This window comes from Bufo bufo, chromosome 6, assembly GCF_905171765.1.
Source record: "Bufo bufo chromosome 6, aBufBuf1.1, whole genome shotgun sequence".
NCBI lineage: Eukaryota > Metazoa > Chordata > Amphibia > Anura > Bufonidae > Bufo > Bufo bufo.
In genome coordinates, this window is record NC_053394.1 from 177061677 (window position 1) to 177088859 (window position 27183).

Below are 27183 nucleotides of genomic sequence, written 5' to 3' on the forward strand. Positions count from 1 at the left end.
GTTGCTATCAGTCAGGAATTGGCCCAGAAGTTGATTGAGAGCATGCCCAGTCGAATTGCAGAGGTCCTGAAAAAGAAGGGCCAACACTGCAAATACTGACTCTTTGCATAAATGTCATGTAATTGTCGATAAAAGCCTTTGAAACGTATGAAGTGCGTGTAATTATATTTCACTACATCACAGAAACAACTGAAACAAAGATCTAAAAGCAGTTTAGCAGCAAACTTTGTGAAAACTAATATTTGTGTCATTCTCAAAACTTTTGGCCACGACTGTAGGCCTGAGGGAGACTCCTGGTCGTTCTTCCTTTCTGGAGGAACAGGTAGTCTCAGTCCTATCACTATCGCCAGGGTCTTATAGGGTGAATTAGGACTCTAGGTATTCCGCGTATGAACTAACCTACCTTTGGGGTCTGTTCATACTGATAGCCAGTCAGGACTGTGACTAGGGATTTGACTAGGAGGTGTCCTTCTGTCTTCCCTTGCTCTCTGGCCTTGTTCCTTGTTCCCTCTCCTTCTTCGTCCAGTGTGGTGTCTCCCTCCCACACACGGGCGTGACATATTTATTAATGATCTTGTAGAAGGCTTGCACAGTAAAATATTAAAGTTTTGAAGATGACACTAAACTGTGTAAAGTAATGAAAGAGTTTGTCCAGCAAATGGCATTTATTATGCAGATAAAGTTAATACCAGGCCCTTACTAATGTATTGGGATTGTCCATATTGCCTCTGTTGCTGGCTTGATTAATGTTGGCCATGCTTGCACACTATAGGAAAAAGCACTACCTTGGAATGAAGTCTCATAGGAGACAATACATTCTAATACTGTACGGAGCGCTCTCTCCATACAGTATTCAAACAAAGTATTATGCAAATCGACTTCAGATGTTTCATCCCAAGTCGATTTGCTCATCCCTAGTAATAACTGTAAAAGCTGGACTACAATACCCAGAAAGATTATCACAATGGCTGGATGATAGCTATGACTGGGCAGTAAATGTACAAGGTTACAGTCTGTTAAGAAAGGATTCTCAAAACCGGAGAGGGGGAGGGGGTCTGCCTTTATGTAAAGTCCTGTCTAAAGCCCACACTCCGGGAAGATATAAGTGAGGGACATGAACTTGTGGAGTCACTGTGGGTAGAGATACATGGAGCTAAAAACAATAATAAAATTACTAATAGGAGTTTACTATAAACCACCTAATATACCAGAGTCCACAGAAAATCTACTACTAAACGAGATAGACAAGGCGGCAAATCATAATGAGGTGGTTATTATGGGGGACTTCAACTACCCAGATATAGACTGGGAAACTGAAAGCTGTACATCTCAAAGCAAAATGGTTCTTGGCAATAACCAAAGACAATTACCTCTCCCAACTGGTTCAGGACCCGACTAGAGGGACGGCCATACTGGACTTAAAATTAACCAATATGCCTGACAGAACAACAGACATGCAGGCTGGGGGACACCTGGGAAATAGTGACCATAAAATAATAACCTTCCAACTATCGTTCAAAAGAGCGTTTTTACAGGGAGGAACAAAAATACCAAACTTCAAAAAAGCTAAATTTAGTCAACTAAGACAGGCCATAGGCCTAACTAACTGGGACAAAGTCCTAAAAAAAAAAAATACAGCCACAAAATGAGATATCTTTAAAAGCATCCTGGGATATCTTTAAAAGGTACATACCGTATGGGAATAAAAGGTTAAAGAACAAAAAGAAACCAATGTGGATAAATAGAACTGTAAAATAAGCAATAAATGAGAAAAAGAAAGCATGTAAATCCCTAAAACAAGAGGGTAGTGAGGAAGCACTGAAAAACTATAAGGAAAAAAATAGAACATATAAAAAACTAATAAAAGCGGCCAAACTAAAGACCGAGAGATTAATTGCCAAAGAGAGTAAAACTAACCCTAAAATGTTCTTCAATTATATACCATATTTTTCGCCCTATAAGACGCACCGGCCCATAAGACGCACCTAGGTTTTTGGGGAGGAAAATAAGAAAAAAATTTTTTTTAACCAAAAGGTGTGCTTTTGGTGGGTTTGGAACTAATGGTGGTCTCTGGATGACGGACACTGTTATGGGGGGATCTGTGGATGACGGACACTGTTATGGGGGGATCTGTGGATGACGGACACTGTTATGGGGGGATCTGTGGATGACGGACACTGTTATGGGGGGATCTGTGGATGACGGACACTGTTATGGGGGGATCTGTGGATGACGGACACTGGTATGGGGGGATCTGTGGATGACGGACACTGTTATGGGGGGATCTGTGGATGACGGACACTGTTATGGGGGGATCTGTGGATGACGGACACTTATGGGGGGGATCTGTGGATGACGGACACTTATGGGGGGGATCTGTGGATGACGGACACTTATGGGGGGGGATCTGTGGATGACGGACACTTATGGGGGGGATCTGTGGATGACGGACACTTATGGGGGGGATCTGTGGATGACGGACACTTATGGGGGGGATCTGTGGATGACGGACACTTATGGGGGGGGATCTGTGGATGACGGACACTTGTAGTGGGATCTGTGGATGACGGACACTTATGGGGGGGATCTGTGGATGACGGACACTTATGGGGGGATCTGTGGATGACGGACACTTATGGGGGGGGATCTGTGGATGACGGACACTTATAGTGGGATCTGTGGATGACGGACACTTATGGGGGGATCTGTGGATGACGGACACTTATGGGGGGGGATCTGTGGATGACGGACACTTATGGGGGGGATCTGTGGATGACGGACACTTATGGGGGGATCTGTGGATGACGGACACTTATGGGGGGGATCTGTGGATGACGGACACTGTTACAGGGGGGATCTGTGGCTGGCACTGTTACAGGGGGGGGGATCTGTGGATGGCACTGTTATATATGTGCCATCCACAGACCCCCCACCCCATAACAGTGCCATCCACAGTGCCCCCCCAGCCCATAACAGTGCCATCCACAGACCCCCACCCCTTAACTGTGCCATCCACAGATTCCGTGTGCCCCCCCCCCCCCGCCGCATACAAATATAAAATGTATTATTGAATTAAAAGTTATTAAACATGCCCCCCCTCACTCCTAATAGTACCGTATATCCGAATTTCTTCTGTATAATGCCGGCAGGCGGGCCGGGCGGCCGGCGCATCCCTCAGTGACGTTACTTGTCTGCGCCGCCTGCTTCATTCATAAAGGAGGCGGCGCAGGCACGTGACATCAGGGAGTTACGCTGCCGCCCGCCCGTCCTGCCTGCCGGCATTATACAGAAGAAATTAGGATATACGGTACTATTAGGAGTGAGGGGGGCATGTTTAATAACTTTTAATTCAATAATACATTTTATATTAGTATACCGGAGCGGTGGGGCGGGGCTATAGTACAGTGACCGCACCGCCCCACCGCTATTGCCGGCCCCCAGCTCCTCCTCCCAGTCCCTCCCCCGGCCCCCGCTCCGTACATCGCGTCCAGCGATGTTAAACTGTCAGCATTCGCCCCATAAGACGCAGGGGCGAGGGTCCAGAGGAGGGCAACTAAAGTAATAACTGGAATCTGGCAACTACAGTACCCTGAAAGATTATCAAAATTAGGGTTATTCACTTTAGAAAAAAGACGACTGAGGGGAGATCTAATTACTATGTATAAATATATCAGGGGTCAGTACAGAGATCTCTCCCATCATCTATTTATCCCCAGGACTGTGATGAGGGGACATCCTCTGGAGGAAAGAAGGTTTGTACACAAACATAGAAGAGGATTCTTTACGGTAAGAGCAGTGAGACTATGGAACTCTCAGCTTGAGGAGGTGGTGATGGCGAATTCACTATAGGAGTTCAAGAGGGGCCTGGATGTATTTCTGGAGTGTAATAATATTTCAGGTTATAATTACTAGAGATAGGTCGTTGATCCAGGGAGTTATTCTGATTGCCTAATTGGAGTCGGGGTGGATTTTTTCCCCTAAAATGAAGAAAATTGGCTTCTACCTCATGTTTTATTTTTTTTGGTCCATATGAAGTTTTTATTTTTTTGCATGACAAGTTGTAGTTTTTAATGGCACCATTTTGCGGTACACATATACATAAAGAAAAAAAGACAATGAAACCGCACTCTACAAACCAAATAAAGTACACTAATGCCATAGTAATAGAAAATATTCTGGTGCTAATGCTACCCTTATTTTGAAAATTTGAGATTCTTGGCAAATACATTTTGTACAAAATTATTTGGGCCCGTCTGCCAAACTTCAAGGCGATCTCTATAAGACGGGAACCTAACAATAAATACTACCTGTTATGTGCCACAATGGCCAACATAAAATTCAGGGCGTGCAGGTTCCACATGCATGCTGGGTCCACTCTGCTTTTTACCATTTTTGGTTCCTCTCTATACTTCTCCTGGTGCCAAATGTCTTCCAATAAATACAATGAGAGCAGGCTACAGCTTTATACTTACTCTAATTAAAATCAGCCTATGGGAAAGACAGGCTAGTCAGGAGTGCAAGACCAACAGGAGTCAGCCACACCTCCAGCTCCAGTACAAATTTTTCTGGGGTAATGGGGAAAAAAATGCAATACTGTCATTGAGTTTTTATATTTAAAATTTTACGGCGTTCATTTTTCTGGCATAAATAACATGATAACTTTATTCTCTAGGTCAGTAAGATTACAGCGATTGTATTTTTTTGATCGCATTCACAATGCGGGATAAATTTACAGTGCTGGTCAATAGTCCAGGCGATACCAAATGTGTGGATGGGATCTTATTTTTGAATTTTTTTCCAATGAAAAGCATTTTTTAATGAAAAAAAAGTGTATTTTTTAACATGGAGATTTTTTTATTTAATAAAACTTTAAGTTTTCTTTTAACCATTTATTAGTCCCACAAGGGGACTCTGACAAATGATCTTCTGATTGTTTCTATAATGCACTGTACTTCATTAGGCCCACGCCTGCCATGTGAGGACATCTACACCCCGCAATATGATTTGCGGGGTGCTGTTGCCTGAGAGGAGCCCCCTTCTTCTAAACCGCTTAGATACTTCAGTTGCTAATGACTGCAACATTTTAGGGCTAAACGGCGCGGACTGGCCTTCTGCCAATCCAAGACATTAGAGCAGGAGCCCGACTCTCATGTAAAAAGGCAACGGCCTATTTTAAGGCCTGTTATTGAGCGCCGTAAAAAGGCGTATTAGGGGTCACTAACGGATTAACAAATGAATAGTCACAAATATATGCATGATGATAACAGGTGAAGACTCACTTTAAACATTTTGACAAGCAGCAGTGCCTAATAAGAGATCTTCACCTCTGGGTTTACTACCTCCATACACCATGATCCAGTCATCATCCAGACTTTGTGTTACTGTATCATATCTCAAAATTCCCAGCAGCCCTCACCTCTCCAGTCAGCAGCTCAGTGATCTTACTGGTGAGTTCTAGGATCTTCTGCTCATTGCTTCTCTCATTCATCAGTGAGTCAGGTGGAGGCTTCATGATGGGGATCTGGTTCCTGCTCCATCCTTCATCCTCATCAGATATTGTCTTCACTACTATGTAATCCTTTGTATGGAGAGAGACACAATGATTTATCTTTACACATTCCTTTAATCTCTCTGGACACGCTCACTTTAATTCAAGGGGAATAAAAAGAGGCCAAATAATATCATGCAAGCAAATTGTGAAAAATGTATATAGCTTATACTGGATAATACATTATTAAATAGTGAACATATCTCTAAAAAAGGAGAAAAGACACGGAAAAAAGACAGAAATACCAAAAAACTTCGTAAGGTAAGAGTCCACCCGCGGATCTGCAAAATTCGGATGCAGTCCGTGTACATCCCACATATTTTTTTTAAAATGCCTATTTTTGTCTGCAAAACGTACAAGATTAGGACATGTTATACGATTTACAACTCGGCCACAACGATGCAGACAGCACATGGATTACATCTGTGTTCTGTCTGCATTTTTTGTGGCCCCATAGAAATGCACTGGTCCGCGTGCGATCTACAAAAAATAGGGATCGGACGTGGACTGAAAATGCACCCGCGTGAATGCTCCCTAAAGATGATAATTTGTCTTGATTATGAATTGTTTGGTATCGGAGGCTGATTATTCAAATGGGATTTACCAGCAATATACATGGGGCTCTTCGCAACTAGGGGTGCAAGAATCCTTTGGCACAGGCAATTACAGCCCCAAATGAGTGTCAATAAATTATATATATATCCGTCTTTTCACACATCAGATGCAACGTAATGGGGTACAAACGATTTTTATCACAAACGTGCTCCATTCTGTTTGCATATTATTGGTAGCACATCGGCATTTACACAGTGCGCTCTGCTGGCGACAAACGCCAAATATTGCTGCCGCTTGAAAGGTACGATCACCTTGCAAACAAGCCTTTGCTTGTTTGTTGGGTGATTGGCAATTATCAGGAACAAGCCTTCATCCCAGTTTGTTTCCTATACTTGGCCGGATCATCTGTGTAAAAGGGCCCTTAGAAAGGCCAGCGCTGAGATCCGCTAGAGCAGGCATCCTCAAACTGCGGCCCTCCAGCTGTTGTAAAACTACAACTCCCACAATGCCCTGCTGTAGACTGATACCTGTAGGCTGTTCGGGCATGCTGGGGGTTGTAGTTTTGCAACAGCTGGAGGGCCGCAGTTTGAGGATGCCTGCGCTAGAGCATACTAGATCCACTGTATATAAACAGGCAGCGGTATAAAATTACAGTACTGAAAAAATTTATTTATAAAAACATTTAAAAAAATTATTTTAAAAAATCCACAAAAATAACAAATGTATCTATACCAGTACATTTCGCATTCCATTAAAAAACGTAAAAAAATTCATGTAAAAGCAAAATGTAAAAACCTGCGTAATTGCTGCATTTAAAGTACCATTAATCGGTAAACTTAAAATTAAGAAACTTTAGCTAAATTGCCTTTTTTCTTATGCCATTTTATTTAAATCAAACGTATTAACCCCTGCCAGACCCTGCCATTTTTCACCTTCCTGACAGAGCCTAAATTTGCAAATCTGATGTGTCACTTTATGTGGTAATAACTTTGAAATGCTTTTTACTAATCCAAGCCATTCTGAGAATGTTTTTTTTTCATGAAACATTGCACTTAATCTGTCTACTTTATGTTCCCATCATTTTGTAAACATTTTTTTAAGGACATTAAAAGGCTTAGAATTTTTTAAACAATTTTTACGAAAATGTCCAAAACTGACCTTTTAAAGGACCAGTTCACTTCTGAAGTGAAACCACTCATTAATAACCCCATTTTAGAAACTACACACCTTAAATTATTCCAAACAGATTTTTTCATTTTTACAAGGGGCAACAGGAGAAAAAGTACCCCATACCTTGTCACATATCTTCTCTTGAGTACGGTAACATTCCATATGTGGCTGTAAACTACTGTTTGGGAGCAATGCAGGGTTCAGGAGAGAAAGGGCACCATGTGTACTTGAGGCCTAGTTCGGTGATTTGCACAGCAGTGGCCAACAACTGCATAGACTCTGAGGTTAAAGGGAACCTGACATGTTGAACATGGTGTTTGAGCTACAGGCAGCATGTCATACAGCAGGGGGAGCTGAGCAGATAGTTTTGTAAGAAAAGATTCAGTATAACCTGTATTTTATTCATTTAAATACCTACTCATTCTGGGTTTTGAAGTCAAGGATGCAGTCCTATCAGTGATTGATAGCATTCCCTCTATGACTGTGTATACAGAGAGGGCTGTCAATCACTGATAGGACCACCTCCTTGACTTCAAAGCTCAGAATGAGCAGGAATTTAAAGGGAACCTGTCACCTAAAAAATGCCTCCCAAACCACCAGCATTACCTTAATAGCCAGCAGTATGTTCCTAAAGATCCTTTTCTTCCTCCGGCCAGATGCACCAAAATCTTGAAAAACAAACTTTAATCCCCTGCACGCGCTATGTAACAGCAGAGTTTGAAGTCAAGAGGGCAGCGGCCTCCTCGCTTCAAGTCAAGATAACATGTTCCCTTTAAATTAATAAATTACAAGTTACACTAAATAATTTTCCATAAAACTATATATCAATCTGCTCATCTCCTCCTGCTCTATGATATGGTGCCTTTAACTTACATAGTATTTTCATAGTGACTGGTTTCCTTTAAATAAGAAAAGAAACACCCATTTTAGAAACCAAAACCCTCACAGAATTTACCAAGGGGTATAGTGAGCATTCACAGCAGATAATAAAAGTGAAAATTGCAGTTTCTACACAGATATGCCATTTCAGTGCCCAAATTGTTGTGCCCATAGAGTGCAAGTGTGAGAAGCAAGCCCTCTTATTTTTAGGCCTCACGCACACGGCCATTGGGCAGCCGTGGCCGTATTGCGGCCCGCAAACGGCGTGTCGGCAATCCACAGCCACCGCCCGTGTGCACCCCGCATCAAGGATGCGGACCCATTCACTTGAATGGGGGTCCACAATTCCGGAGATGCGGAACGGAGTCACGGAATGGAACACCGAAAGCACTACGTTGTTCCTCACCGCAAATTTTTGTGGAGCGGCCAGACCACGGACCCAATAAAGTTGAATGGGTCCGGCCCGCTGCACGGATGTTGCCTGTGATTGCGGTCCCCAATGTATGGAACGGCCGCACAACGGCCGTGTGCATGAGGCCTTACACTGTGCTTCCTGGTTTTAGAACCATCCTACAAGTGGCCCTAATCTTTTGACAGGGCTTAGTAAAAAAGAGGACTTTGCACATTTTAAAGCTAACGTGGTGATTTACACATCTTGTGCTGACAACTGTAGAGGCTTGAGGTGAAATTATAAATGAAATTGCCAAAAAGTGACCCCATTTTGAGATCTACACCCCTCAATGTATTTATTAACCTCTTGGGGACACATGTGTAGTTCCGATCACCGCCGCCCGGTGATCGGAACAAGGGACAATGCGCGGGGGGGTCCTGTGAGACACCCCCCCCCCCCCCCGTGTCAATTCAGACCTACGGTTTGCGGGTTTTACGGGAGTTGCGGCGGGTGGTCGGAGGTGCCATCGGGTCCCTGTGCGGCTGTAAGGGGGACCCGATGGCATGGAAGGCAGCGCGATGCCTTCCTTAGGCATCGGCGCTGCCTTCCGGTGACGAACCTGTGAGATCCAGCCCCCTAGATCTCACAGGCAGGAAGCTGTATGAGTAATACACACTGTATTACTCATACAGCCAATGCATTCCAATACAGAAGTATTGGAATGCATTGTAAAGGGGAATAGACTCCCAAAAGTTGAAGTCCCAAAGTGGGACAAAAAATTAAGTGAAAAAAAGTTGAAAAAATAAATTTTTCCCCTCAAAAAATTTAAAGTTTCAAGTAAAAATAAACAAAAATGTCATTTCCCCCAAATGAAGTAAAAAAAATAGGTAAAAAATAGAAAAAAAAATAAATGTAGACATATTAGGTATCGCCGCGTCCGTATCAACCAGCTCTATAAACATATCACATGACCTAACCCCTCAGATGAAAAATAAAAAATAAAAACTGTGCTAAATAAACCATTTATTTGTCACCTTACATCTCAAAAAGTACAACAGCAAGCGATCAAAAAGCCACCAAAATAGTACCAATCTAACCGTCACCTCATCCCGCAAAAAATGAGCCCCTACCTGAGACAATCGCCCAAAAAAAAAAATATATATATGGCTCAGAATATGGAGACTCTAAAACATCTTTTTTTGAGGGGGGCTTCAAATGGGACATGGTGTCAAAAAAACAGTCCAGCAAAATCTGCCTTCCAAAAACCGTATGGCATTCCTTTCCTTCTGCGCCCTGCCGTGTGCCAGTACAGCAGTTTACGACCACATATGGGGTGTTTCTGTAAACTACAGAATCAGAGCCATAAATATTGAGGTTTTTTTGGCTGTTTATCCTTGTTTTGTAACTGGAAAAAAATTATTAAAAAGGAAAATCTGCCCAAAAAGTGAAATTTTGAAATTGTATCTCTATTTTAAATGAATTCTTCTGGAACACCTAAAGGGTTAACAAAGTTTGTAAAATCAGTTTTGAATACCTTGAGGGGTGTAGTTTCTAGAATGGGGTCCTTTTTGCGTGGTTTCTATTATGTAAGCCTCACAAAGTGACTTCAGACCAGAACTGGTCCTTAAAAAGTGGGTTTTTAATAATTTCAGAAAAATTTCAAGATTTGCTTCTAAACTTCAAAGCCTTGTAACGTCCCCAAAAAAAAATATTGCATCCCCAAAATGATCAAGACATGAAGTAGACATATAAGGAAGGTAAATAAAAATTTTGGTAAATTTGGTATTTTTTTATAAATAAAAATGAATTTTTTTTACTCCATTTTACCAGTGTCATGAAGTACAATATGTGACGAAAAAACTATCTCAGAATGGCCTGGATAAGTCAAAGCGTTTTAAAAGTTATCACCACATAAAGTGACACTGGTCAGATTAAAAAAAAAAAAATGGCCTGGTCTTTAAGGTGAAAATGAGCCCGTCCCTAATGGGTTAAGGGGTTTGGTGAGCATTTTGACCCCACAGGTGTGCAACATCTGCTGAATTTTGGGTATCAGTTACTTTCTTAGCAGGCCAGAGTGTCGGGAAACCAGAGAAGTCTCTCCCTATTATAAGTTCGTAGTGTAAGTTTGTGGCAACTGCCAGTTCGTGAGTCCACCTGCCGACCCCCGTGGTTAGAGACACCAGGGTGATGGGATATTCTTTTAAGTCCCCATGAATGCACATGACCCCGACTTTCCGGCTAGTATACTCAGCGGACCGTACCAGGGGAGCCCTTACTAGGGACAACAGACTCCCTGAGTCCAACAGGGCCTCTGCTGGAGTGTCTCCCACTTCCACCTGGCACAAGTGATTTAGAGTTTCTGGGGTACCCTCTGCACACAGCTTTCTGGCATATAACGATTGACGGAACCCATAGTTCATGTCCATGGGTTCCACCTAATGTGGACAGTCAGCTCGTACCTGGCCAGGCTCCCAACACCGTCAGCAGACTATCGGAGCCAGATCCATAGGGGCTAAATCCGGGGCGGGTTTGGTTGACGCAAGTCGCCGAGTCTGGGGTGGAGATTTACGGGATTTGACTGCCCCCCTCCCAAAAGAACCCCCCTGTAAATTCCGGGTAGCCTCATAGCGTTCCACCAGGTCGACCATCTCAAGGGCATTACCTGGAGAGACTTGGCCGATCCATTGCTGGAGAGGGGGTGGTAAAGCCCTCCAGAACATATCAGCCAATAGTCTATCCAGCATAGCCATTGGACTCAGCACCTCAGGCTGTAGCCACTTTTGCAAAAGGTGGAGTAAGTCATAATACTTGGGTCTCGTGGGCTCAGCCGGCTTAAACCCCCACTGATGTACACGCTGGGCCCGGACCAACACATTCACCCCCCGTCTTGCCAAAATCTCACCCTTCACTTTTTGGTAGTCGGCCACTTGATCGTCCAGCAAGTTGAAATACACCCGCTGGGAATCGGATGCCAGAAACGGAGCGACAACCTCAGCCTACTGGTCTCTGGGTAGCTTCTCCCTTGGCCATTTTCTCGTACATCAGCAGGTAGGTTTCGATGTCATCTGCGGGTGTCATCTTAGGAATCACCGCACAGACTGCCTTCCGGGCATCGTGGACGCTCGGGGTTGCTCCTGCTGTCTGCAAAGCCATCACATGTTGTAGCAGCAACTGGTTGGTCTCTTGCTGCTGCTTGTTAGCCTCCCATTGTTGCAGGTTTGTCTCTCGCTGCTGCAGATTAGCCTCCATGAGGGCCTTCACAACAGCCTCCATTTTGTCGTGGGACACGGGTTGTAATAACGCTGGTTTGATGTATGACATACCACTGTGCCCAAAAATGCAAACCAAAAAATATTTCGGCATTCACGCCAGCCTCACTGCTCATGCACGCATTTGTGGGGATTCGCTTTAGTAGTTAGGATAAGCGGGCACAGTACAGAGGCAAAATACAAGTTAGTAATTCAAACTTCAGTGTTTATTCACACATGATGCCAAAAACAAAACATCACTTTTTCAGTGTTGGTGCTACTTCACACCAAATGGCAAGTTAATGACAAAAGTCAACATGGTGGCAGTTCTGCCTCAGAAAGTTCAAATACAGGCTTTAGGTGGCCTGTTCCCCTGACACACGGGTCTCCGCTCTCCAGCCCAGCAGAGGCCCCAGATCCCAGCACACAGACCTCCTGAGCTCCACTGTCAAACGGAGGTAATCCTCTCCACCTGGCAGTGCTGGCTGGTTTTTATGCCTGGCAAAACCCGGCCTGCTGTTTGACACCTTGGTACTTAGCATGGTTGTAATAGCTGATCTGGGACGGGTCTTACTGTAGTCAAAGTGCTGGGTGGGTGACTACTCCCAGTAAGAGCTGTCCCAGATCAGCTATTACAGCCACGCTAAGTACCAAGGTGTCAAACAGCAACTGCTGCTGACATAAAAACCGTCTCTTACTCCACCGAGGCCCGGAACCTCGGTGACACATACCCATCATCCACGATGATTCCTTGTACCTTTTTACACAAGGTAACCAAAAAATTCATCTGACAGGGTAGATTAAGTGCTATTTGTATACAGCAGGTTGTTACGGATGCAATGATATCAAAATATGTCTACTTTCTTTGTTTTTATTTTTTGTATTTTTCTGCCAATTGTCTTGTGCAGGGGCTCGATTTTTGCAGGAAAAGTTGAAGTTTTTATTGGTACCATTTTTGGGTGCATTTCATTTTTTGATCATTCATTATTACACTTTATGGGGTAAGGTGACCAAAAAATTGGTTGCTTTGGCACAGTTTTTATTTACTTATTTTTACTGCTTTCAGTTTTAGGTCATAGAAACATAGAATGTGTTGGCAGATAAGAACCATTTGGCCCATCTAGTGTGCCCAATATACTGAATACTATGAATAGCCCTTGGCCCTATCTTATATGAAGGATGGCCTTATGCCTATGCCATGCATGCTTAAACTCCTTCACTGTATTTGCAGCTACCACTTCTGCAGGAAGGCTATTCCATGCATCCACTACTCTCTCAGTAAAGTAATACTTCCTGATATTACTTTTAAACCTTTGCCCCTCTAATTTAAAACTATGTCCTTTTGTAGCAGTTTTTCTTCTTTTAAATATTCTCTCCTCTTTTACCTTGTTGATTCCCTTTATGTATTTAAAAGTTTCTATCATATCCCCTCTGTCCTTGTTACGGTTGCCTCAGGCTGGCTGAGGGTTGGACCACTTAGATGTCCTTGTTCCCGTATTCTAGAGAGCGCTGTTAGGTTCCTTTTAGCAGTCATCCATGCTCCTGTAAGTGTAGATGAAATCCAGAGAGCTCTTACAAGGGCTAGTGATTAGTGATGCTCTACAAAACGAGTCAAAGCACGAATTGAGGGTAAGAAGCAGAATCTCTCTTTACTGAGGGCTACCCGCCCGTATTTATGCAGGTCCCCATCTGGTGGACACTCCCCTAGGGGGACCAGATGCAAGACTGTGACACAGGACAGATAAACAACAATTTAGGACACACAGACACAATACATCCCCACAATGCATCCTGGTTTCCTCCTCTCTGCCCCGGCGACAACCGAGGAGTAATTCAATTATCTCTCAGGACAAAGGGAGATAGCCACCATACACGTGGGGACAACAGGACAGAAATCACCATTCAAACATATAATGTCACCACCCTTGCAGTAAACATAGACACGTACCCTGGAAACAACCGAGGAGTAATTCCATTATCTCTCAGGACAAAGGGAAATCGCCACTATACATGTGGGGACAACAGGACAGAAATCACTACTCAAACATACAATGTCACAACCATTACAGTAAACATAGACATGTAACACATACCCAGATAGCTCCGGTCTGAGTGCATATTATTAGGTAAATGGCACTCAGACTACACGAATACAGTAGAATCGCCATGGATCCAAAGTCTTTACTTTCACATAGTCTTTCGTTATCCGAATGGGCTCCATGGCATAGCAATCTGGGGTATCACTGTTCAAATCGGGCAAGTACCAAATGACCCGTCTTTCATGTCTTAAATAACCAAAATACATTGTTGCAACAAAGTATCAGCCAGAGTGTAACTGTAACATTCCTTTAATCTTTCCTGGTAAGTTTTATCCTGCAATCCATGTACTAGTTTAGTAGCTCTTCTCTGAACTCTCTCCAAAGTATCAATATCCTTCTGGAGATATGGTCTCCAGTACTGAGCACAATACTCCAAATGAGGTCTCACTAGTGCTCTGTAGAGCGGCATGAGCACCTCCTCTTTCTACTGGTAATGCCTCTCCCTATACACCCAAGCATTCTGCTAGCATTTCCTGCTGCTCTATGACATTGTCTGCCTACCTTTAAGTCTTCTGAAATAATGACCCCTAAATCGCTTTCCTCAGATACTGAGGTTAGGACTGTATCACTGATTTTAAATTCTGCTCTTGGGTTTTTACACCCCAGGTGCATTATCTTGCACTTATCAACATTAAATTTTAGTTGCCAGATTTTTGACCATTCCTCTAGTTTTTCTAAATCCTTTTCCATTTGGTGTATCCCTCAAGGAACATCAAACCTGTTACAAATCTTTGTGTCATCAGCAAAAAGATACACCTTACCATCGAGGCCTTCTGCAATTTCGCTGATAAAGATATTAAACAATATGGGTCCCAGAACAGATCCCTGAGGTACCCCACTGGTAGCAAGACCATGGTCTGAATATACTCCATTGACTACAACCCTCTGTTGTCTGTCCCTCAGCCACTGCCTAATCCATTCAACAATATGGTAGTCCAAGCCCAAAGACTGCAATTTATTGATAAGCCTTCTGGGACAGTATCAAAAGCCTTACTAAAGTCTAGATAATCGATGTCTACCGCACCTCTGCCATCTATTATTTTAGTCACCCAATCAAAAAAATCTATAAGATTAGTTTGACATGATCTCCCTGAAGTAAACCCATGCTGTTTTTCATCTTTCAATCCATGAGATTTTAGATGTTCCACAATCCTCTCCTTAAGTATGGTTTCCATTAATTTCCCCACTATTGATGTCAGGCTTACTGGCCTATAGTTGTCCGATTCCTCCCTACTACCTTTCTTGTGAATGGGCACAACATTTGCTAATTTCCAATCTTCTGGGAATACTCCTGTTGCCAGTGATTGGTTAAATAAATCTGTTAATGGTTTTGCTAATGTGACAATTGACATTTTTATAGAGAAGATCGTTAAGGATATGGCAGTACCTAATATGTATACTTTTTCTTATTTTTTTAAGTTTTAAATAATAATAGCATTTTTTAAACCCAAAAAATATGTTTTAGCGCAGGGATGGCCAACCTGAGGCTCTCCAGCTGTTGCAAAACCTCAACTCCCAGCATTCACAGACTGCCTACAGCTATGAGCAGGGCATGGTGGGAGTTGTAGTTTTACAACAGCTGGAGAGCCATAGGTTGGCCATCCCTGTTTTAACGTCTCCATAGTCTGAGAGAGCCATAGCTTTTTTATCTTTTGAGCGATTTTCTTTTGTAGGGGCTCATTTTTTGCAGGATGAGGTTTTATTGGTACCATTTTGTGGGACATATGCCTTTTTGATCGCTTGGTGTTGCAAGGTAACAAAAATAGCCTTTTTTTTTTTATGGTGTTTATCGGACGGGGTGGATCATGTGATATATTTATAGAGCCGGTCGTTACGGACGCTATGTACGACGTAACCCGCATATTTATTGGAGATAAAAAAAATTATGCAATGTGACATAATTCCCAGAATAAAAGAGATAAGAGTGGCATGTGAGTGAGATCTCAATCAGAACCCCTCACCTCTCCAGTCAGCAGGTATATGATCTCTAGGGTGAGGTTTAATATCTTTTCAGCTATCTGTTTTCGGTTCTGGTTCATCCTTGGTGGTTCTGTCAGAAGAAAATTCAAGGACAATCGTCTTATCCAGTAACCTACAGGAGAGAAAAAAGGAAGAACCAATCTAATGTAACACTGGGAAGAAGATTCTATATAAAATCTTTTTCAAACTGAGAATTATAGAGCCAAACAGTTATCAAACCAGCACATACCATGGTAGCTATTCTATGCGGCATACACACTCAGGGACAGTCTTCGGTTAGAGTATATGGTGCAGTTCTCAACTTACTCATTATACCGGATGGTGCCCTTTCAGACATTGCACACTTAACCATACAAATGCTAAATACTAACACTATAGGTAGGCAAATATCCTGCTATATTTATTTATTTTTCGTTATTATACTCACTTATATAGCGGTACTATATTCCGCAGCGCTTTACAGACATTAGCATATAAGGTGTATCTGGACCCATTCATTTCGCTAGGGCTATGCACATGAGCGGTGATTTTCAAGCTCTATATTGTGCATTTTTCACTCAACGCAGGCCCCATAGAAGTGAATGGGGCTGCGTGAAAATCGCAAGCATCCGCAAGCAAGTGCGGATGCTGTGCTATTTTCACGCATGGTTGCTAGGATGAAAGTCTATTCTTTAATACAGAATGCTTAGTAGAAGGTCAATTGAGGGTTAAAAAAAATAATTAAAAAAATTAACTCACCTCCTCCAATTGATCGCGTAGGGCAGCTACGCGATCAATTGGAGGAGGTGAGTTAATAATTTTTTTTTTTTAACTCTCAATTGACCTTTTACTAAGCATTCTGTATTAAAGAATGCTATTATTTTCCCTTATAACCATGTTATAAGGGAAAATAATAAATTTACAGAATACTGAACCCAAACTTCCGTGAAGAAGTCCGGGTTCGGCTCTGGGTACTAAAAATGCCGATTTTTCTCACGCGCCTGCAAAATGCAGTAACCACTTCAGCCCCCATAGCTTAAACACCCTTAATGACCAGGCCACTTTTTACACTTCTGACCTACCCTACTTTCACCGTTTATTGCTCGGTCATGCAACTTACCACCCAAATGAATTTTACCTCCTTTTCTTCTCACTAATAGAGCTTTCATTTGGTGGTATTTCATTGCTGCTGACATTTTAACTTTTTTTGTTATTAATCGAAATATAACGTTTTTTTTTGCAAAAAAATGACATTTTTCACTTTCAGTTGTAAAATTTTGCAAAAAAAACGACATCCATATATACATTTTTCTCTAAATTTATTGTTCTACATGTCTTTGATAAAAAAAAAATGTTTGGGTAAAAAAAAAAAATGGTTTGGGTAAAAGTTATAGCGTTTACAAACTATGGTACAAAAATGTGAATTTCCGCTTTTTGAAGCAGCTCTTACTTTCTGAGCACCTGTCATGTTCCCTGAGGTTCTACAATGGGCAGACAGTACAAACACCCCACAAATGACCCCATTTCGGAAAGTAGACCCTAAGGTATTCGCTGATGGGCATAGTGAGTTCATAGAACTTTTTATTTTTTTGCCCACCAGGCTGCAAAAAAGTGTCACACATCTGGTATCCCCGTACTCAGGAGAAGTTGGGCAATGTGTTTTGGGGTGTCATTTTACATATACCCATGCTGGGTGAGATAAATATCTCGGTCAAATGCCAACTTTGTATAAAAAAAATGGGAAAAGTTGTCTTTTGCCAAGATATTTCTCTCACCCAGCATGGGTATATGTAAAAAGACACCCCAAAACACATTGCCCAACATCTCCTGAGTACGGGGATACCAGATGTGTGACACTTTTTTGCAGCCTCGGTGGGCAAAGAGGCCCACATTCCAAAGAGCACCTTTCGGATTTCACCGGCCATTTTTTTACAGATTTTGATTTCAAACCACTTCTCACGCATTCGGCCCCTAAAATGCCAGGGCAGTATAACTACCCCACAAGTGACCCCATTTTGGAAGGAAGACACCCCAAGGTATTTCGTGATGGGCATAGTGAGTTCATGGAAGTTTTTATTTTTTGTCACAAGTTAGTGGAATATGAGACTTTGTAAGAAAAAAAATATATATAAAAATCATCATTTTCCGCTAACTTGTGACAAAAAATAAAAAATTCTAGGAACTCGCCATGCCCCTCACGGAATACCTTGGGGTGTCTTCTTTCCAAAATGGAGTCACTTGTGGGGTAATTATACTGCCCTGGCATTCTAGGGGCCCTAATGTGTGGTAAGTAGGTAAATGACCTGTGAAATCCGAAAGGTGCTCTTTGGAATGTGGGCCCCTTTGCCCACCTAGGCTGCAAAAAAGTGTCACACATGTGGTATCGCTGTATTCAGGAGAAGTTGGGCAATGTGTTTTGGGGTGTCTTTTTACATATACTCATGCTGGGTGAGGGAAATATCTCGGCAAAAGACAACTTTTCCCATTTTTTATACAAAGTTGGCATTTGACCAAGATATTTATCTCACCCAGCATGGGTATATGTAAAATGACACCCCAAAACACATTGCCCAACTTTTCCTGAGTACGGCGATACCAGATGTGTGACACTTTTTTGCAGCCTAGATGCGCAAAGGGGCCCACATTCCTTTTATGAGGGCATTTTTAGACATTTGGATCCCAGACTTCTTCTCACGCTTTAGGGCCCCTAGAATGCCAGGGCAGTATAAATACCCCACATGTGAACCCATTTTGGAAAGAAGACACCCCAAGGTATTCAATGAGGGGCATGGCGAGTTCATAGAATTTTTTTTTTTTTTGGCACAAGTTAGCGGAAATTGATATATATATTTTTTTCTCACAAAGTCTCCCTTTCCGCTAACTTGGGACAAAAATTTCAATCTTTCATGGACTCAATATGCCCCTCACGGAATACCTTGGGGTGTCTTCTTTCCGAAATGGGGTCACATGTGGGGTATTTATACTGCCCTGGCATTCTAGGGGCCTTAAAGCGTGAGAAGAAGTCTGGAATCTAAATGTCTAAAAATTTTTACGCATTTGGATTCCCTGAGGGGTATGGTGAGTTCATGTGAGATTTTATTTTTTGACACAAGTTAGTGGAATATGAGACAGGGGGGTAATCAATGACAGGGGGGTGATCAGGGAGTCTATATGGGGTGATCACCCCCCTTCATTGATCACCCCCCTGTAAGGCTCCATTCAGACGTCCGTATGTGTTTTGCGGATCCGATCCATGTATCAGTGGATCCGTAAAAAACATATGGACGTCTGAATGGAGCCTTACAAGGGGGTGATCAATGACAGGGGGGTGATCAGGGAGTCTATATGGGGTGATCACCCCCCTGTCATTGATCACCCCCTGTCATTGATCACCCCCCTATAAGGCTCCATTCAGATGTCCGTATGTGTTTTGCGGATCCGATCCATGTATCAGTGGATCCGTAAAAATCATACGGACATCTGAATGCAGCCTTACAGGGGGGTGATCAATGACAGGGGGGTGATCAATGACAGGGGGGTGATCAGGGAGTCTATATGGGTGATCACCCCCCTGTAAGGCTCCATTCAGACGTCCGTATGTGTTTCGTGGATCCATAAAAATCATACGGACGTCTGGAGCCTTACAGGGGGGTGATCAATGACAGGGGGTGATCAGGGAGTCTATATGGGGTGATCACCCCCCTGTCATTGATCACCCCCCTGTAAGGCTCCATTCAGATGTCCGTATGTGTTTTGCGGATCTGATCCATGTATCCGTGGATCCGTAAAAATCATACGGACGTTTGAATGGAGCCTTACAGGGGGGTGATCAATGACAGGGGGGTGTAGTGTAGTGTAGTGGTGTTTGGTGCTATTTTACTGAGCTGCCTGTGTCCTCTGGTGGTCGATCCAAGCAAAAGGGACCACCAGAGGACCAGGTAGCAGGCATATTAGACGCTGTTATCAAAACAGCGTCTAATATACCTGTTAGGGGTTAAAAAAATCACATCTCCAGCCTGCCAGCGAACGATCGCCGCTGGCAGGCTGAAGATCCACTCGCTTACCTTCCGTTCCTGTGAACGCGCGCGCCTGTGTGCGCGCGTTCACAGGAAATCTCGGCTATCGCGAGAGGACGCGTATATGCGTCCACCCAGAGTAACAGGACCGCCGCAAAGACGCAATCCTGCGTACGGCGGTCCTGAGGTGGTTAAAAAGCTTTGCACTCGCGGGGAAAAATTGTGCATGTTCCCGCCACGCACCCGCCTCTTTTCCCGTAACGACCGTGTGAAAGGGGCCTTATTGGTGTGTAACCGTATGTTGGAGTATAGCAGAGACATACTGATAGGGAACTTAGATTGTGATCCCCAATGATTTCCTGAACTATTTTTGGCCTATTGGCAGAGCACGGTGTCTACATATTTTTTCTTACATTCATTTTTTGCATCATGTCTACTTTTGAACCTGCTTCACCTAGTGGTTGTGTATACACGACTGAAGACGCCGAGCGCATCTTGCGTGACATAGGAGGAGATGCCACCTTCCTCAACACCCCTTCTACTAAAGAATTAAAACGAAAGTTTGAGGCTATCTCCAAACGTATGGTATCCCTTCGTCTACATATGACAACACTTGGAGAATACCACAGAACACAGAAGATTCCCAGAGGGATGCGATCCAACATCCGACCAAACCTTTTTTATAATAATCCCCTGTTTTGCAAAGAATTTGAAGCTTTGTCTAATCAATATTCTTTGGACTTTATTTTGATCAACATAGAGTACCTTCAACATGAACTCTCAATTCTACATTGCGAAATAGGCGATATTGAGGCCAATCTGCAGTCTTTTTTTTATCACCAGAAGATTTTACTAAGGATACAACCACTCAAATGAAGCAGTTCCAGCTAGAATCAGAGGAGAATAAAAGAACTAAGTGGTGTAGAGACACAGATGACTATAAAAAAGGCAACGTCTATAACTGGCAAAATGAGAGACAATACAATACCCAACAAAGGGATGTGAGGAGACGGAGGAAAACTACTCAGGCATCTCCAAATGAAGAGCAGTCTTTTTTAGACAAAACTCCACAGATGCCGGAAAGACGCAGCGATGTATCAGGAGAGGTGGTCGCAGACACGGAAGGGCCAGGCAGACTACGGAACAACAAGAATCGGCTCGCGGCAACCACAGGGCGGAGAAAATGACTGTAGTCAACTTATCTTCCAAAGAATTAACCCCTACCCAAGTGAGTGTCCTGTCAAAGGGATTCTCATTCTGTCCTAGTTCACGCATAGATTGGTTTAAGTTGGAATCTGATTCATTTTCTTTTTTCCGCCGTATTAAATTAAGAATATGGTTTCATAAAAAGGATGGGGTTGTGAGACCCCAGATGAGTGAGTTCACTCTGGGTTCTCTCAACTTATTCCAAAGGAGCAATTTTTTACCAGCTGTCAATGAACCTGCAGTGGAGGCTTACATCAGTGCTGTCCGACGTGGGATTTCTGAGCTCCGGTCAGCCTCTTCGGAGGAACTGGACTTCAGATACCCCAATCTGACTACCACTGAGGTTGAGGCTCTAAAATCCCTTAGATCCGACCCCACCCTCACTTTGAAATCGGCTGATAAGGGGGGTGCGGTCGTAGTAATGGATACCGTTAGGTATGTACGTAAAATTATGCGACAACTGGGGGACCCACAGGTGTATAGGGCCCTTGACTCTGATCCCAAATTTAGGATTACTGGTATCATACGCAGGGGTCTGAGGGAGGCTTTGACCGCTGGCATCATCGATGGGGGTCTGTGTGAGTTTCTTGAGGTAGCACATCCAGTCACTCCGGTGATATATGTGCTGCCCAAGATTCACAAGACCCTCATCGATCCCCCGGGACGCCCGATTGTCTCGGGGACTGATTCGATCTTCAGCGGCATAGCTGTCTTTCTCGACAAAGTCCTGCAAGATTTTTCAATAGGTGGGGCTTCTTACATAAAAGATACGTCTGATTTTCTTGTTAAGCTTCAGGGCATAGATTTATCACAGGTACCTTCAGTAATACTCGCATCATTCGATGTTACGTCATTATATACCTCAATTGTACACGAGAAGGGTATCCGGTCTGTTGAGAAAATGTTAATGATGTCCTCGTATACTCCACATGCTGCTGAATTTATCATTGATTTACTAAAGATTGTGCTTCAGTATAACTATTTTTTATTCAAAGACACATTTTATTTGCAACAACGGGGTGTGGCCATGGGGTCTCACGTGGCCCCCACTTATGCGAATATTTTTATGCGTTGCTATGAGGAGGATGTCGTCTATTTATCCCACCACTTCAGACATGTGCTGAGGTGGTGGAGATACATCGACGACATCTTCCTCATATGGACAGGTTCTGAGGCCGATTTGGTTGATTTTCATGGCTTTCTCAATAGCCATGATCCGGATCTGCAATTTACCGTCATTCATTCCAAAACTGCGATTCAGTTTTTGGACACCAAGGTAGTGTTCAAAGAAGGTATGTTACACACCGAGTTATATACGAAACCAACACTTTCCTGTGTTTTAACAGCTCTCATCCAAGAAAAATGATCCAATCTTTGCCCTTCTCCCAGTTCCTTAGGGTTAAACGAGTAGTGTCGGAGGAGACTAAACTAGATGCGACCCTGGATTCTATGGCCCTTAAATTTCAGGACAGGGGGTATCCTAAACGGTTGCTGAAAGAGCACATTGATAGAGTCCATGATCTGGACAGGACGGAATTACTGACTAAACGGAAGGCTGTCCGCAAGGCTGACAGAATTCCGTTTATTTCAGTATATAGTGAGCATAGCTCCTCAATAAATAGGATCTTGAGGAAGCACTGGGGTCTATTAGGCTCATGCTTTAAGGAAATTCCCGAATTTCAAAGTCCTCCTCTTCTTTCCTACCGTCGATCCAGAAATTTGAAGGATCAGTTGGTTAAAGCCGACATTGGCTCTAAAGGGCCTCTCAGACAGACCACATTAACACAGTTGGGCTTGGGCTGTTTTCCCTGCCTTAATTGCGTTAATTGCAAGTATATTTGTAAGGGGAGGAATTTTATACATCCTGGTACTGGTGAATCTTTTGGAATTTCTTTTCATCTAACCTGTGATTCCAGCTATGTCGTCTACATATTATCATGCCCGTGTAATTTATTATATGTAGGTGAGACGACGACTGAGTTTAAGACCCGCCTCAATAACAATCGCTTGAGCATCCGGAAAAAACTTATGGATCTACCGGTATCCAAGCATTTTGCAGAGGTTAAACACAGGGAACGCGATCTGAGGTGTTGGATAGTAGACCATATACCTCAACCCAGACGAGGTGGGGATAGGTCTAGGATACTCAAACGTAGAGAACTCAACTGGATCCACAAGTTGGGGAGTCTGAAACCCCATGGGTTAAATGTAGAATATAATTTTGGGGAGGTTTTGTGAGGGCGGTTTGCCTCCTGGGTTAGGCTGGGTGCAACTCGGTGTTCCTTGTATACACTAAGAGAGTTATATAACTCAACTTTTTCAATTTCTTGCTTTAATAATAATTTTATTTTTCCTTTTTCTCATAGAGATCACATACACTTAACTTCAGGAGGAATGGCAAGTCTGGATAGAGTGGTCGCAACATACCGTACAGGAGAGGGTCATTTTACATGCTTTTGTTTTCAATATTGATTTTTTCTTTTTTCATTATGATTACATATATATTCTATCTTGAACGGTCTGGCCAGCACCGTGGGATGGGTTTATTATGGTATAACAGCCTAGGTGGCATAATTTTTCAACATGTTACATACACTCTGTGGCATCTGTGTACCCACAAGAGGAGATCCCTCTCGGGTGAGATGACAGCTCAGTAACCTCGGTGAGATCTCTGCATAAACCGCGGTTTCCGTGGCTGAGGCAGGTTTTCGCCTGGGTAGTGCATGTGGACACCCTGTTTCCAAGGGAGCCCACTGCCTTTCTGAGTTGTGCATATCCGATTTAATCTGGGTTGGATGTAATACACTGAGTAGTATGGAACAAGGGCATCCCTCCAGAGAGTAAGATGGCGCCGAGAGGATGTTTTTCTCATTGAGCATGCGCCTGGGGAGGAGCGTCTAGGCTGTGTAAGATGACGCTGGTGTGACGTCCATGCGCCGAACTGGTTTGATGACGCCGGACGTTCCCTTCCACCCACATCCCTGATTGGTGCTGTGCCAAGCCTGCGCAATAGGAAGTAAACAACGCCAAGCAACGGCATGATACGAATCTCCTTGTGCATTAGGTATGTTTGCCGGATCACCCCTCCTTTCTGCTCTTCCCTCCTGTTAGCTAGAACATGTTTCAGCACATCGATCGATCAGTTGTTGTGTTTCTGATCGACATTCTTCTGTTCACCATGGTTATAATATATATGACATGTATGATTCATGTCTCTTTTATTCCCTTTTTTCGTTCGATTTGCACCTCTATTACTATATGCTAATATGTATTTACATTGTCTCAGCACAATATTGTCACGACTTGTTCACACCCACTGGGTGGAGTGTTATCACATGGTCCACATGCTAATTGATTCACCTGTATATATTGCTGTGATTTGAGTTGTATTTATGCTTGAAGAAGGCTCAAGTGCAGAGCCGAAACGTTGCACCACCTGGGTGAATAAAGGTTCACTTATTTTCATCTACTGGAGTGCCGCTCGTTTTTCCGGATTTATATATATATATATATATATATATATATATATTATATATATATATATATATATATATCTCTATCTATCTATCTTAGGTGGTCAGAGCATCAAATGACTGATGACTGGCCTAGCCCCTCTGAGCACCCCTTAAAGTCCCCTTATCCCTGTTGCTGCCTGCTACTCCAATGCTTGGCCCTGAAATCTCACACATGCGCTGGCGCAATGAAGATCTGAGAATGGGGATGAGTTATTAAACAGATGTATGGTCAAACAAACTGGGCAGTGGGTGTGGAAACGCTGTGCCAACCAACTGATTTGACTTTGTGCTAGACCTATGGACGATTTTCTGGCAGTTCCCTGGTATTCTCCTTTTAAGAACTATACAGGGATCTGGACTTCACTGCAGGGGGTCACTGGGTCACTACATTTGAAATAGTCCCGGGGTGGTTAACAGCTGACCATCCAGGGTCAGAAACACTGTTCAGGCCATACTCTTAGTCTGGAAACAGGCTGATGTCAAAGCAGGGAGAGTTAGTGTGAATCCATGAAACGAGTCTGAGCATCAAATGACTGATGACTGGCCTAGCCCCTCTGAGCACCCCTTAAAGTCCCCTTATCCCTGTTGCTGCCTGCTACTCCAATGCTTGGCCCTGAAATCTCACACATGCGCTGGCGCAATGAAGATCTGAGAATGGGGATGAGTTATTAAACAGATGTATGGTCAAACAAACTGGGCAGTGGGTGTGGAAACGCTGTGCCAACCAACTGATTTGACTTTGTGCTAGACCTATGGACGATTTTCTGGCAGTTCCCTGGTATTCTCCTTTTAAGAACTATACAGGGATCTGGACTTCACTGCAGGGGGTCACTGGGTCACTACATTTTGAAATAGTCCCGGGGTGGTTAACAGCTGACCATCCAGGGTCAGAAACACTGTTCAGGCCATACTCTTAGTCTGGAAACAGGCTGATGTCAAAGCAGGGAGAGTTAGTGTGAATCCATGAAACGAGTCTGAGGTGAGGAAAGGGGTCAAAGGGTCAATATGGTAAACAGGCTAAGGTCAGATCAGGCAGGGGAGGCTGAGGGTCAGAATAGGTAAACAGGCAGAGGTCAGTACATGGGCAGACAAACAAGACAGCACACCTTCACTAAGAACTATCAATCTAGATAACAAAAAGATCAGACACCCTCCCCTATGTGAAGGTGCTTTAAATACCCTAAAGTGTCCAGCCACTGGCTGTATTAAACTAGGGCACGTGTGCTGGCCTTTTAAGAGCCAGGAAGCATCCTAAGAGCAGTACAGGGAGGCCTAGTAGGAAAGTGCAGGCCATGGCCTGCAGCAGGACACCAGCATTTGGGCACATTGCTGGTGGGAAGATGAGGCAACACGGGCGTTGACCACCAGCAGAAGAACAGATGAGACAGGGTAAGTAAGGCAAGATCTGTGCCCACCCAAGAGAGTGGCGGGCATGGGACACTAGCGCAACACAAACATTATTGGTTAAAGGTTTGTATTAAAATAAATAAGGGAAACAAATGTATAATTTTTATGTTTTACACCCTGATAGTTAAAGGGGTTATCCAAAAGTAAGACAGACCTCCCAGACTGGCCGACCCACAGTGGAGATCATACTTACCTGGTCCCCGCCGCTGGGTTCAGTGTCTGTTGCTCCCGGACGGGTGCTTCCTCTCCCTGCTGTGCTGACATCAACATCCATCAACAGGGGGAAATGCGATTGCTGCAGTGGTGACAAGCTCCCCTTGTGTAATGTGACCAGTTCTTGTGGCGCAAGGGGACAAGGTCACCGTAGCGGCTTGTGGTTGGCTGCAGTAGTCACTTGTCCCCACTGTGTGTCTGCCACTCTGGGTGGTCTGTCTTACTCTTGGATAACCCTTTTAAGAAAGTTGGGGAGATTTATTAAACAGGTGTACAGTATAACTGGCTTAATTGCCAATAGCAACCAGTCAGATTCCACCTGTCATTTTTGACAGCTCCTTTGGAAAATGAAAGGTTAAATCTTTACACCAGTTTAATAAATCTCCCTCTGTGTGTTGATATACATTTTCTTTCTGAAGTGTTGCTAGTTATTGGTCTAATTGAGGATGATGCATATATACACAAGTGGTCATCTCCTAATGTAAGGACAATTGTAATCTTGGGTGCTGTGTGCTCCCAATCAATGCTGCTCACGGACCGTATATCTCAGAGGGCATACAGTCGTCTGCAGGCAGAGAAAGTACCTGCTTTATGCTGAGGCACATGCCTTGTCATAGATTCAGCAGGCCGTGTGCCATACTGAAATCTACAGAAACCTCCTAGCTGCCATAGATTCCTGTCTTCATTCAATCCAGAAAACTGGTCTGACTAAAGATAAATGTGTCGGGTCCGCTGGCCCACCCCCCCTTTTTGGAAAATGGTGAGGACAACATAGAAACACCACTTGTGACAAAATATTTGAACAGTGGTGTTTTAAAAGTCAAAACCACCGAGTTTGGAGCTTTTTAACCCCAGAAAATAGGCATTGGGGGAATGAAAACTCCCCCTTAAGGGTCTACATATCACAGAGGGTACGCTCTAAATAAGACCTCTTTTGAACAATAGTTTGCACATCTTACTCCGAGAGTCGGGGGCTG

General features: G+C 43.5%; 1 protein-coding gene across 1 annotated transcript in view; it reads right to left on the bottom strand.

Annotated features, from left to right (window-relative positions):
- The window catches only part of LOC121003406 (oocyte zinc finger protein XlCOF8.4-like), a 60575-nt gene that overhangs the window by 27854 nt on the left and 5538 nt on the right, over positions 1-27183 (bottom strand). Inside the window, exons 2-3 of the mRNA XM_040435248.1 lie at positions 15852-15982; positions 5417-5578 (exon numbers count right to left, since the gene is read on the bottom strand). Coding sequence (XP_040291182.1) covers positions 5417-5578; positions 15852-15929 — 240 coding nt within the window. The 5' untranslated portion in view covers positions 15930-15982. The remainder of the gene's footprint in view (positions 1-5416; positions 5579-15851; positions 15983-27183) is intronic.